Source organism: Phocoena phocoena, chromosome 5 (genome assembly GCF_963924675.1).
Source record: "Phocoena phocoena chromosome 5, mPhoPho1.1, whole genome shotgun sequence".
Taxonomy (NCBI): Eukaryota; Metazoa; Chordata; class Mammalia; order Artiodactyla; family Phocoenidae; genus Phocoena; species Phocoena phocoena.
Window position 1 is genome coordinate 33371859 of NC_089223.1, and position 13926 is coordinate 33385784.

At 36.6% G+C, this 13926-nt stretch overlaps 1 protein-coding gene across 1 annotated transcript in view; it reads right to left on the reverse strand.

Annotated features, from left to right (window-relative positions):
* DCHS2 (dachsous cadherin-related 2) overlaps nucleotides 1-13926 on the reverse strand; it is a 306411-nt gene that overhangs the window by 106123 nt on the left and 186362 nt on the right. The window contains exons 6-7 of the mRNA XM_065877536.1: nucleotides 12498-12685; nucleotides 11090-11189 (exon numbers count right to left, since the gene is read on the reverse strand). Coding sequence (XP_065733608.1) covers nucleotides 11090-11189; nucleotides 12498-12685 — 288 coding nt within the window. The remainder of the gene's footprint in view (nucleotides 1-11089; nucleotides 11190-12497; nucleotides 12686-13926) is intronic.

Here is a 13926-nt window from a genome sequence, read left to right on the forward strand (position 1 = left end):
TATAGAAATTTTCACATATAAAAAAGTAGACAGTGATATCTTGAACTTTCATGTACCTATCATCTAGCTTCAATATTTATCAACTCATGTGCCATATCATCCAGCAATACCATTCCTGTGTATATATCCTGACAAAACTTTAATTCAAAAAGATACATGCTCCCCTGTGTTCATAGCAGCACTATTTACAATAGCCAAGACATGGAAACAACCTAAATGTCCATTAACATGTAAATGGATAAAGAAGATGTGATACATATATACAATGGAATACTACTCAGCCATAAAAAAGAATGAAATAATGTTATTTGCAGCAACATGGATGGACCTAGAGATTATCATACTAAGTGAAATAAGTCAGACAGAGAAAGACAAATACCATATGATATCACTTATATGTAGGAATCCAAAATATGACACAAATGAACTTATCTATGAGACAGAAACAGACTCACAGACATAGCAAACAGACTTGTGGTTGCCAAGGGGGAGGAGAGGTGGGGGAAGGTAGTATTGGTAGTTTGGGATTAGCAGATGCAAACTATTATATATAGAATGGATAAACAACAAGGTCCTACTGTGTAACACAGGGAACTATATTCAATATCCTATTTAAAAAAACATTTGGAAAATAATAATAATATTTATCAACTCATGGCTAATCTTTTTGTGGTACACGGGCCTCTCACTGTTGTGACCTCTCCCGTTGCGGAGCACAGGCTCTGGACGCTCAGGCTCAGTGGCCATGGTTCATGGGCCCATCTGCTCCATGGCATGTGGGATCTTCCCGGACCGGGGCACGAACCCATGTCCCCTGCATCGGCAGGTGGACTTTCAACCACTGTGCTACCAGGGAAGCCCAACTCATGGCTAATCTTATTCCCCATTCACATATTTCCCTTCACCATCTTCTTTTGAAGCAAATTTCAGACATCATATCATTTCTTCTGTATGTTTTTCAACATGCATCTCTAAAAGATAAGGAAAAATTTAATACGATCACAGTACCGTATTATACTTTTAAAAATTAGTAATAATTCCTAAATATTATCAAATATCTAGTTAACTTTTAAATTTCCAGTTGTCTCATAAATATCTTATTTTTTTTAGTCAAATTAGGTTCAACACAAAATCTGTATTTGCATATCTCTACCATCTATGCATTCCTGCCATCCATCTCTTTATTTTGTTCTTGCAACTCATTTGCTGAAGAAATGGATCATGTATCCTGAAGCTTCACGTGGTCTAGATTTGCCTGTTGCTTATCTCCAATGTGTAGCTTAACATGTTTTTCTGTCCTCTATGTTCTCCTTAAATTGGGAAGTACATCTAGAGAATTAATCAGATTCAGGTTGTTTGGGGGGAAGACTACTTCATAAATGCTGTTTTGTGTTTTCCTTCAGATGCACATGTCTGATTGTCTCTTTTTGTGATGTGGGCCCCCTTTGGTGCACAGCCTGGATCCACTAATGATTCAATAAATGTTGCAAAGTATAACATTGAGTCTATGATCTCTTCTTCATTTATTAGCTGGAATATATTACTAAAGAGCAACTTCTTCTTATGTACTTATTGGTAACCCAGTGGGACAGTTCATTATACGAAAAGTCAAGATAAATGTTTGATGGTAAACTTTTATTTAACAGTCTTCAAAATAATGGATTGGTTTACTAACATCCTTCAGTGCTTCAACTATGATAATTAAAGGTTTGTTTAGTTTCTGTTTTAAGAAGCATTAAGCATAAATTTAAACATATTATAAGAGTTTCAATCTATTCCCAATATTATCCCTATTGGTGTTCAAATTGTTCCATCTTTGAACCTTAGGATCCTCTTAAAGGAGGTTCCTGAGACTTTGATATGATCCTAGTCATCTTTAACAGCCTCCTTGTATCTGGGGTGACAAAATGTTACAGACTCATCTTGAAGATTTCCTGTTCAAGACCGGAGTCAGTCATTTCTCCAAGGACTCCTGGTTCATTCCATGGAATACAGTATTGGGAGGTTGTATCCTGCTCATTGCTTCTGGGTCAGTCATTGTTTCTAGGCCTTTTTCAGTGGTCACAGAATACACACATGCACACACTAAAATATGTCATAAGTTTATATTGATACTTCTAATTCAAATTGATCATGACAGGTGTTTTTTTATTTGGTTTGCTAAATAGCAGATTTGTGTTCTTTGATAAAATCTAAATACTTTAAACAACCCAAAGAACTTCAGACGATGTCTAGGCTAGTGGCTCTCTTTCATTCTTTTATTCAACTGTCAGTGAGTCACTATCATGTAACAGACACTACCAGTTATAGGGGAAATAACGGCAAATAAAAAAGAACTCCTGCTCTTAAGAAAGTCAGAGTATAGAGGAGGAAATTATGTAACATCTACTGGTTGTGATTTCTATGCTTTGATCCATTTACATAGGAGAATGAAAACTTTCATGAATGTGATATATATATCTTTGTTCTCATATTGATTTTTATCTTGTTATTTTGTCTTATATTTTGTAGTTGCCTCTATTTTGTAATTGGATAAAGTTAAAGCAAAGGTATGAGTAACATAACAGATATCACCACATTTTTATATTGTGATGCCCCAAGTATCATTTCAGAAGCTAATTTTTTTTAAAATCAACATTTCAAACATTCAGAAATATATGACCATCCATGTAAACATTTCCAGATTGGTAAAGCCGCAATATTTCTTCAAACTTTTTAAAGAAATGACAGAATACAAGTATAGCAGAGGACCTGTGTGTACCTCCAAATCTCATTCCCTTCTTCCCTGTAGACAGCCTCTGTTCTAAAATGGGAGTGTATCTTTCTAGTCCATATATTCATGAGTAATATATAGCATGGTTTTGTTCCTTTCCAAATAACGGTATCATAGCAGGATTATAGCTTAATCTATTAACCTGTGTGTGTGTATTCAGCAGACTCATTGTTACTGCACAACCCACTATGTCATCTTCCCAAGCATGAACATGATTTGCCTTTTCATTTCTTTCTACTTTAGATCTTTCATCTATTTTGTAATTTTCTACATAAATTTTCTTAAGTATCTTTTATTGAAATTTTCCTCCTTATGCTTCTAGTCAAGATGATTCTGATTTGGGAGAGGGGGGAAACACATAATTTGATGGTCCTTCTTTAAAGAAAATAGGACAATATTCCCACCCCAGAGGAGCCTGTGCTAGTGAAGAACCTTGAAGCCTAAACTTCATGATCTTCACAGTAAACTGGACCCCACACCCAATGATTTTCTTCATTACAGTGAATGAAGCCTTTGAAATCCTGCTTAGTTCTCAAAATGCTAGTGATTTTTGTATGTTGACATTGTTCCCAGAAATTTTTTATGTTATTGATTCTAGTGATTTGCCTGTAGCATGTTTGGGGTTTTCCATGAAGACAATTAAATTATTTGCAAGTAACAGCAATGTTGTCCCTTGCTTCCCTATTTTTGTGTCAAACACGACAAAACAACAAATTTCTTTTAAAATGGTATAAAAACACAATGCCAACTAAAGTTAATCACTGGAACCAATCTGAGGCCTGTGCATTCTCAAGGAAAAACATAAACATAAGCCTGTCTCAATAAAATTCCCACATACACATATATGTGTGTATGTATGTGGCATTTTTTAATTAATCCTATTTTTTTTAATTGGGGTATAGTTGGTTTACAATGATATGTTAGTTTCTACTGTACACTGAAGTAGAGTTCCCTGCTATACAGCAGGCATTCCATGCTATACAGCAGGTTCTCATTAGTTACCTATTTTATACATATTAGTTAGTGTATATATGTCAATCCCAATCTCCCAATTCATCCCCCTTGGTGTTCATACATTTGTTCTCTATGTCTGTGTCTCTATTTCTGCCTTGCAAAGAGGTACATCTGTACCATTTTTCTAGATTCCGCATATATGCGTTGACATACAATACTTGTTTTTCTCTTTCTGACTTACTTCACTCTACATTGTGTAAATATGATTTACTCTGACTTTAAGAATATTTAATTTTCATAGAGATTCACAGATGCTTGATGTTCATAATCATATGTCTTTATACTCAATACCAATTTTTGTCCATTAACTAGTATTTTCCTGTCAGTAAAAGTTGATTTGCATTTCAGATTACTGAAAATTATTCATTTAAAGTGGATGGCTGGTTGATTTCTAATTAGGACATAGAGAAAATAATATGATTTTACATTAAAATTTTATTTTATTTTTTTAACATCTTTATTGGAGTATAATTGCTTTACAATGGTGTGCTAGTTTCTGCTTTATAACAAAGTGAATCAGTTATACATATACATATGTTCCCATATCTCTACCCTCTTGCAACTCCCTCCTTCCCACCCTCCCTATCCCACCCCTCTAGGTGGTCACAAAGCACCAAGCTGATCTCCCTGTGCTATGCTGCTGCTTCCCACTAGCTATCTATTTTACGTTTGGTAGAGTATATATGTCCATGCTACTCTCTCACTTTGTCCCAGCTTACCCTCCCCTTCCCCGTATCCTCAAGTCCATTCTCTACTATGTCTGCATCTTTATTCACATCTTACCCCTAGGTTCTCCTGACCAATTTTTTTTCTCTTTTTTTAGATTCCATAGATATGTGTTAGCATACGGTATTTGTTTTTCTCTTTCTGACTTACTTCACTCTGTATGACAGACTCTAGGTCCATCCACCTCACTACAAATAACTCAGTTTCATTCCTTTTTAAGGCTGAGTAATATTCCATTGTATATATGTGCCATATCTTCTATATCCACTCATCTGTTGATGGACACTTAGGTTGCTTCTATGTCCTGGCTATTGTAAATAGGGCTGCAATGAATATTTTGGTACATGACTCTTTTTGAATTATGGTTTTCTCAGGGTATATGCACAGCAGTGGGATTGCTGGGTCATATGGTAGTTCTATTTTTAGTTTTTTAAGGAACCTCCATATTGTTCTCCATAGTGGCGGTATCAATTTACATTCCCACTAACAGTGCAAGAGGGTTCCCTTTTCTCCACACCCTTTCCAGCATTTATTGTTTCTAGATTTTTTGATGATTGCCATTCTGACCGGTGTGAGATGATATCTCATTGTAGTTTTGATTTGCATTTCTCTAATGATTAATGATGTTGAGCATTCGTTCATGTGTTTGTTGGCAGTCTGTATATCTTCTTTGGATAAATGTCTATTTAGGTCTTCTGCCCATTTTTGGATTGGGTTGTTTTTTTTTGTTATTGAGCTGCATGAGCTGCTTGTAAATTCTGAAGATTAATCCTTTCTCGGTTGCTTCATTTGCAAATATTTTCTCCCTTTCTGAAGGTTGTCTTTTTGTCTTGTTTATGATTTCCTTTGCTGTGCAAAAGCTTTGAAGTTTCATTAGGTCCCATTTGTTTATTTTTGGTTTTACTTCCATTTCTCTAGGAGGTGGGTCAAAAAGGATCTTCCTGTGATTTATGTCATAGAGTGTTCTTCCTATGTTTTCCTCTAAGTGTTTGATGGTGTCTGGCCTTACATTTAGGTCTTTAATGCATTTTGAGTTTATTTTCATGTATGGTGTTAAGGAGTGTTCAATTTCATTCTTTTACATGTAGCTGTACAGTTTTCCCAGCACCACTTATTGAAGAGGTTGTCTTTTCTCCACTGTATATTCTTGCCCCCTTTATCAAATATAAGGTGACCATATGTGCATGGGTTTATCTCTGGGCTTTTTATCCTGTTCCATTGATCTGTATTTCTGTTTTTGTGCCAGTACCATACTGTCTTGTTTACTGTAGCTTCGTACTATAGTCTGAAGTTCAGAAGCCTGATTTCTCCAGCTCCGTTTTTCTTTCTCAAGATTGCTTTAGCTATTCAGGGTCTTTTGTGTTTCCATACAAATTGTGAAATTTTTTTTTCTATTTCTGTGAAAAATGCCAGTGGTAGTTTGATAGGCATTGCATTGAATCTGTAGATTGCTTTGGGCAGTATAGTCATTTTCACAATGTTAATTCTTCCAATCCAAGAATATGGTATATCTCTCCATCTATTTGTATCATCTTTAATTTCTTTTATCAGTGTCATACTATTTTCTGCATACAGGTCTCTTGTTTCCTTGAATTACGTTTATGCCTAGGTATTTTACTCTTTCTGCCACGATGGTAAATGGGATTGTTTCCTTAATTTCTCTTTCTAATCTTTCACTGTTATTGTATAGGAGTGCAAGAGATTTCTGTGCATTAATTTTGTATCCTGCTACTTTACCAAATTCATTGATTAGCTGTAGTAGTTTTCTAGTAGCATCTTTAGGATTCTCTATGTATAGTGTCATGTCATCTGCCAACAGTGACAGCTTTACTTCTTCTTTTCCAATTTACATTCCTTTTATTTCTTTTTCTTTTCTGATTGCAGTGGCTAAAACTTCCAAAACTATGTTGAATAATATTGGTGAGAGTGGGCAACCTTGTCTTTTTCCTGATCTTAGTGGAAATGGTTTCAGTTTTTCACCATTGAGGACGATGTTGGCTGTGGGTTTGTCATATGTGGCCTTTATTATGTTGAGGTAAGTTCCCTCTATGCCTACTTTCTGGAGGGTTTTTATCATAAATGGGTGTTGAATTTTGTTGAAAGCTTTCTCTGCATCTATTGAGATGATCATATGGTTTTTCTCCTTCAATATGTTAATATGGTATATCACATTGATTGCGTATATTGAAGAATCCTTACATTCCTCGGATAAACCCCACTTGATCACAGTGTATGATTCTTTTAATGTGCTATTGGATTCTGTTTACTAGTATTTTGTTGAGGATTTTTGCATCTATGTTCATCAGTGATATTGGCCTGCAGTTCTCCTTCTTTGTGACATCTTTGTCTGCTTTTGGTATCAGGGTGATGGTGGCCTTGTAGAATGAGTTTGGAAGTGTTCCTCCCTTGGTTATATTTTGGAAGAGTTTGAGAAGAATAGGTGTTAGCTCTTCTTTAAATGTTTGATAGAATTCACCTGTGAAGCCATCTGGTCCTGGACTTTTGTTTGTTGGAAGATTTTTAATCACAGTTTCAATTTCACTGCTTGGGATTGGTCTGTTCACATTTTCAATTTCTTCCTGGTTCAGTCTCAGAAGGTTGTGCCTTTCTAAGAATTTGTCCATTTCTTCCAGGTTGTCCATTTTATTGGCATAGAGTTGCTTGTAGTAATCTCTCATGATGCTTTGTATTTCTGCAGTGTCAGTTGTTACTTCTCCTTTTTCTTTTGTAATTCTATAGATTTGAGTCTTCTCCCTTTTTTTCTTGATAAGTCTGGCTAATGGTTTATCAATTTTGTTTATCTTCTCAAAGAACCGGCTTATAGTTTTATTGATCTTTGCTATCGTTTCCTTCATTTCTTTCTCATTTATTTCTGATCTGATCTTTATGATTTCTTTCCTTCTGCTGACTTTGGTTATTTGTTGTTCTTCTTTCTCTAATTACTTTAGGTGTAAGGTTAGGTTTTTTATTTGAGATATTTCTTGTTTCTTAAGGTAGGATTGTATTGCTATAAACTTCCCTTTTAGAACTGTTTTTGCTACATCCCACAGGTTTTGGGTCGTTATGTTTTCACTGTCATTTGTTTCTAGGTATTTTTTGATTTCCTCTTTGATTTCTTCAGTGATCTCTTGGTTATTAACTAGTGTGTTGTTTAGCCTCCATGTGTTTGTATTTCTTACAGATTTTTTCCTGTAATTGATATCTAGTCTCATAGCACTGTGGTCAGCAAAGATACTTGAAACAATTTCAACTTTCTTAAATTTACCAAGGCTCGATTTGTGACCCAAGATATGATCTATCCTGGAGAATGTTCCATAAGCACTTGAGAAGAAATTGTATTCTGTTGTTTTTGGATGGAATGTCCTACAAATATCAATTAAGTCCATCTTGTTTAATGTGTCATTTAAAGGTTGTATGTCCTTATTTATTTTCATTTTGGATGATTTGTCCATTGGTGAAAGTGGGGTGTTAAAGTCCCCTACTATGATTGTGTTACTGTGGATTTCCACTTTTATGGCTGTTAGTATTTGCCTTATGTATTGAGGTGCTCCTGTTTTAGGTGCATAAAAATGTACAATTGTTATATCTTCTTCTTGGATTGATCCCTTGATCATTATGTAGTGTCCTTCTTTTTCTCTTGTAATAGTCTTTGTTTTAATGTCTATTTTGTGTGATATGAGAATTGCTACTCCAGTTTTCTTCTGATTTCCATTTGCATGGAATATCTTTTTCCATTCCCTCACTTTCAGTCTGTATGTGTCCCTGGGTCTGAAGTGGGTCTCTTGTAGACAGCGTATATATGAGTCTTGTTTTTGCATCTTTTCAGCCAGTCTATCTCTTTTGGCTGGAGCATTTAATCCATTTACATTCAAGGTAATTATTGATATGTATGTTCCTATGACCATTTTCTTAATTGTTTTGGGTTTGTTATTGTAGGTCTTTTCCTTCTCTTGTGTTTCTTGCCTAGAGAAGTTCCTTTAGCATTTGTTGTAAAGCTGGTTTGGTGGTGCTGAACTCTTTTAGCTTTTGCTTGTCTGTAAAGCTTTTAATTTCTCCATCAAATCTGAATGAGATCCTTGCTGGGTAGAGTAATCTTGGTTGTAGGTTTTTCTACTTCATCACTTTAAATATGTCTTGCCACTCCCTTCTGGTCTGCAGAGTTTATGCTGAAAGATCAGCTGCTCACTGTATGGGGATCACCTTGTGTGTTATTTGTTGTTTTTCCCTTGCTGCTTTTAATATTTGTTCTTTGTATTTAATTTTCGATAGTTTGGTTAACATGTGTCTTGGTGTGTTTCTCCTTGGATTTATCCTGTATGGGTCTCTCTGTGCTTCCTGGACTTGATTAACTATTTCCTTTCCCATATTAGGGAAGTTTTCAACTACAGTCTCTTCAAATATTTTCTCAGTCCCTTTCTTTTTCTCTTCTTCTTTTGGGACCCCTATAATTTGAATGTTGGTGTGTTTAATGTTTTCCCAGAGGTCTCTGAGACTGTCCTCAATTCTTTTCATTCTTTTATCTTTATTCTTCTCTGCTGTAGTTATTTCCACTATTTTATCTTCCAGGTCACTTATCCGTTCTTCTGCCTCAGTTATTCCGCTATTGATTCCTTCTAGAGAATTTTTAATTTCATTTACTGTGTTGTTCATCACTGGTTGTTTGCTCTTTTGTTCTTCTAGGTCCTTGTTAAACGTTTCTTGTATTTTCTCCATTCTAGTTCCAAGATTTTGGATCATCTTTACTATCAATATTCTGAATTCTTTTTCTGGTAGACTGCCTATTTCCTCTTCATTTGTTAAGTCTGGTGGGTTTATGCCTTGTTCCTTCATCTGCTGTGTGTTTCTCTGTCTTCTCATTTTGCTTAACTTACTGTTTTTGGGGTCTCCTTTTCGCAGGCTGCAGGTTGGTAGTTTCAGTTGTTTTTGCTGTCTGCCCCCAGTGGCTAGGGTTGGTTCGGTGGGTTATGTAGGCTTCCTGGTAGAGGGGACTAGTGCCCGTGTTCTGGTGGGTGAGCCTGGATCTTGTCTTTCTGGTGGGCAGGTCCACATCTCGTGGTATGTTTTGGGGTGTCTGTGGCCTATTATGATTTTAGGCAGCCTCTGTGGTAATGGATGGGGTTGTGTTTCTGTCTTGCTAGTTGTTTGGCATAGGGTGTCCTGTACTCTAGCTTGCTGGTCATTGAGTGGAGCTGGGTCTTGACGTTGAGATGGAGATCTATGGGAGATTTTCGCCATTTGATATTACTTGGAGCTGGGAGGTCTCTTGTGGACCAGTCTCCTGAATTGGCTCTCCCACTTCAGTGGCACAGCCCTGACACCTGGCTAGAGCACCAAGATCCTGTCCTCCACAGGGCTCAGAATAACACAGAGAACAAAAAGAAAGAAAGAAGATAAAATAAAATAAAATAAAGTAAAATAAAATGAAATAACGTTATTAAAATAAAAAATAATTATGAAGAAAAAAACTTTTTTAATTAAAAAAAAAAATACAGACAGAACCCTAGGACAAATGGTAAAAGCAAAGCTATACCGACAAATTCACACTCAGAAGCATACACATGCATACTCACAAAAAGAGAAAAAGGGAAGAAAAAAAAATATGTATATATATATATATATATATATATATATATATATATATATAATCTCGTTGCTCCCAAAGTCCACATCCTGAACTTGGGATGATTCCTTGTCTACTCAGGTATTCCACAGATGCAGGGTACATCAAGTTGATTGTGGAGATTTAATCCGCTGCTCCTGAGGCTGCTAGGAGAGATTTCACTTTCTCTTCTTTGTTCGCACAGCTCCCAGGGTTCAGCTTTGGATTTGGCCCCGCCTCTGCGTGTAGGTCACCTGAGGGCGTCTGTTCTTCGCTCAGACAGGACAGGGTTAAAGGAGCCGCTGATTCGGGGGCTCTGGCTCACTCAAGACCGGGGGGAGGGAGGGGTGTGGATGCTGGGTGAGCCTGCCGCCGCAGAGTCCAGCGTGACGTTGCACCAGCCTGAGGCACACCGTGTATTCTCCCGGGGAATTTTCCCTGGATCATGGGACCCTGCAGTGGCGGGCTGCACAGGCTCCCAGCAGGGGAGGTGTGAATAGTGACCTGTGCTTGGACACAGGCTTCTTGGTGGCGGCAGCAGCAGCCAGTGTCTCATGTCCATCGCTGGGGTCCGCGCTGATAGCCGCGGCTCGCGCCCGTCTCTGGAGCTCCTTTAAGCGGCGCTCTTAATCCCCTCTCCTCACGCACCAGGAAACACAGAGGTAAGAAAGTCTCTTGCCTCTTCGGCAGCTCCAGACTTTTTCCCGGACTCCCTCCTGGCTAGCAGTGGCGCACTATCCCCCTTCGGGCTGTGCTCACGCAGCCAACCCCAGTCCTCTCCCTGGGATTCAACCGAAGCCCCCATTAAACTTTAATTTTTTTTTTTTAAAGGTGATTCTAGAAAATAAAAAATGTATTTTGTTTGCAATATGGTGCTATTTTCAGTGTTAACTATTTTCCCAGAAGGAGGCAGATGTTTGGTAGACAAAAGAGGAAATTCTAAAAGCTCTTAATCCTTTATATATAGTAACTTTTACCTGAAGATACTGAATATATAACTTCTGCATTGTTTCCTTCATCAAGATCCTTTGCAAACACAGTTGTAACCAACATATTTACTGGTTGACCTTCCAGAACCTGTCATTAAGACAAATGACTTACAAATTAGTCAGTGAAATTTAAAAAAGAAATATCAATGAATCTTTAAGTTGCAGAACACATTACTACTAAGCATTATTTTTTAAACTACTTTTAAATCCACACAAAATGCAAATGTCTACCGTATAAAAGTTATATGGGTGTAAAACCATGAAAAAAATTCACATTACAAATTTAAATGTTTTGCTCAATTTGAACAAATTATCTGCAGCATTTAATCTAATTTTGAGAAAAAAAGGAAATAAAATTGACTAAAAAAATCTTAGATTTTTGATGCTTTTTAAGAATTCTGGCATTTTCTTATTCATCCCTCTCTTTTAAAAGATCCAAAATACGCTAAAGATAAGCATAAGCCATTATTTCAGGAAACATACCTTATTAATTAACAGAAACTTTCCTGAAATTCTGAAATGTACATGTGGAATTGAACTCTAAGTTTAGGGTCTTACTGCCTAATTAAGCCATGATACATAAAATGATATATTAATAAAAATCATAAGGATAGTATCATAATGTTCTGCATTGGTAGAATTTTCTTTAAATATGATTTTGGAAGATAAATTTAAAGTTATTAGCTTCCTCAATACCTATTTCGAGGTTTTCAATATGCATACCTGATCTCAATTTGAACGCCCAATTGTTTCAGAGCAATAGCTTCCCAACGTTTTATTCATATAACCCTTTCATTTAAAAAAAAGTATGAGCTCCTCCAAGATACATTTATTAATTATGTACATGAACTAATATGCTAACTTATGTACATTATAAAACATACAAAAACATGGAAATGAAAAATATAAAATCATGTAAATATAATGAGAAGTTTCCGCATGTGCCTGCAAAGATCAAATGCTACAATCTCTGGCTGCACGTCCCTCCACTTTAGAGCTACAAATTGTTCTCCTATCTTCAACTAACCATCTTAGAGATGTGTTTCAATTGCCCACAAGGAGCTGTAGACAAAGAAAGGCATGCAAATTACTGAAAAAAAACAAGCCATGTCTGAGCAATACTGATAATGAAGTACCATGACGTTTGCATACAACAGACAGAACTACATTATCATAAAACCACTGAATGTGTGATCCCAAATAGCACATATAAGCATTTTCTTTTTTTAATTGTGTTTTTATTTTTTTTTGACATGTGGACAATTCTAACTCTAGAAATGTATGCATTTCCACACAAGACTGACTGGATAAATTCATGCTTTTTACCACAAGATGGTGCTCAAAACAAGTAACTAAGAATACTACAAATGTTGCACGGCTACTTGGCTCCACATACCTTGATGTGTAATTCCTTCCCAGGGAGGCACTGTGGGAAATACGGCCTGTTATCGTTGATGTCAGTAACTGAGACATACACCAGCGCGGTGGCATTTCGAGGAAGGGAGCCGTGGTCGGTCACTAAGACAGTCACCTGATGGTGCACCCGTTGCTCATGATCCAAGGCCACCCAGCTGATAAGTTCGCCTGAGGAACACAGAGCAGGATGAAAGAGGCTGACGCTTGTACTAGAACTGTGGCTTTATGAAACACCAATTAAATCTCAGACCAATTCCCAGAAAGGAAAATCAGATATAAAGCTCTAAAAGTACAACTTCCAAGACCACACGCTTTAGTAATCTAGCTCTGCTGTTGAAAGAATTTTCTGAAGTTTCTTCTGCCACCTTCAATTTGTCATTCTTTGTATTTCAAATTATCTACCATCAACCATTCGAACTAAAGAATGAATTCATAGCAACAAATGATAAAATACTCTGTGGTAATTTAATAATAATTTAGAAGATTTAAAGTTACAGCATGTCTCCCTTCATACTGAATATACAGAAAGCACCTCAGCTCTGACATCACAAGGTCTGGTTTGGGCACCAATTTCTTCACCTCAGGAACAGAAGGACCTCTCTGACCCTACCTCCTAGGGCTATCAAACACTAACGCAATCATAAATTTAAAAGGACTCTGTAAGCTGTAAATTATCACGAACGTGGGAGTTGTTATCATTACTTAAAATAATGGCAAAGTACCTTCATGAAAATCAAGTACATTCCTAGGTGATGGTTTGTCTTTTATGTATAGAGTTATCTATTTTTATCTCACAAAATATATGTGTAGTGAGGACAGTGACTTCCCAAATAACTCTTCATGCTTTACAAGCCATGTTTTACATATTCTTACTCAAAACTGTCTTCTAGGCGACTAGCCTTGTGTTTCATCCACAGACTCAGGCATAAAATCGTAACTGCCTCTACCTACCGCCAAGGGCCATCTCTGGTAGCCCGTCTCCCGCTGCAGAGTTCCAACAGGCGTTAATATCCTCACTATTTATGAAAATATCTATTTGTGAGAAAGTAATCAAGAAGCAGCTACTACCTAACATTGCCATTACCAAGATCTTTTTGCCCTCTTCCTCCAAATGAAATGTGTAGAACAAATGACAGTGTGTAGAACAAAACAAAAAGTGAAATCAGTAACAACAAAAAATTCATATTTGGATAAGTTGCTGAATTGGTGAAGGTATAATGCAGTGTTTGCCATATCCAATTAATATATCAACTTTATTTATAAAGTGTTTACTATAAGTGTGATTCTAACAAAAATGACAAAGACAACAACTGCATCTTTAAAGTTCCAAAATGCAATTCTTCTAGAAAAACCCTAAATCCTGAATGGCAAACAGATTTTTATTTGCTGCACCAACTCTGACTGACATG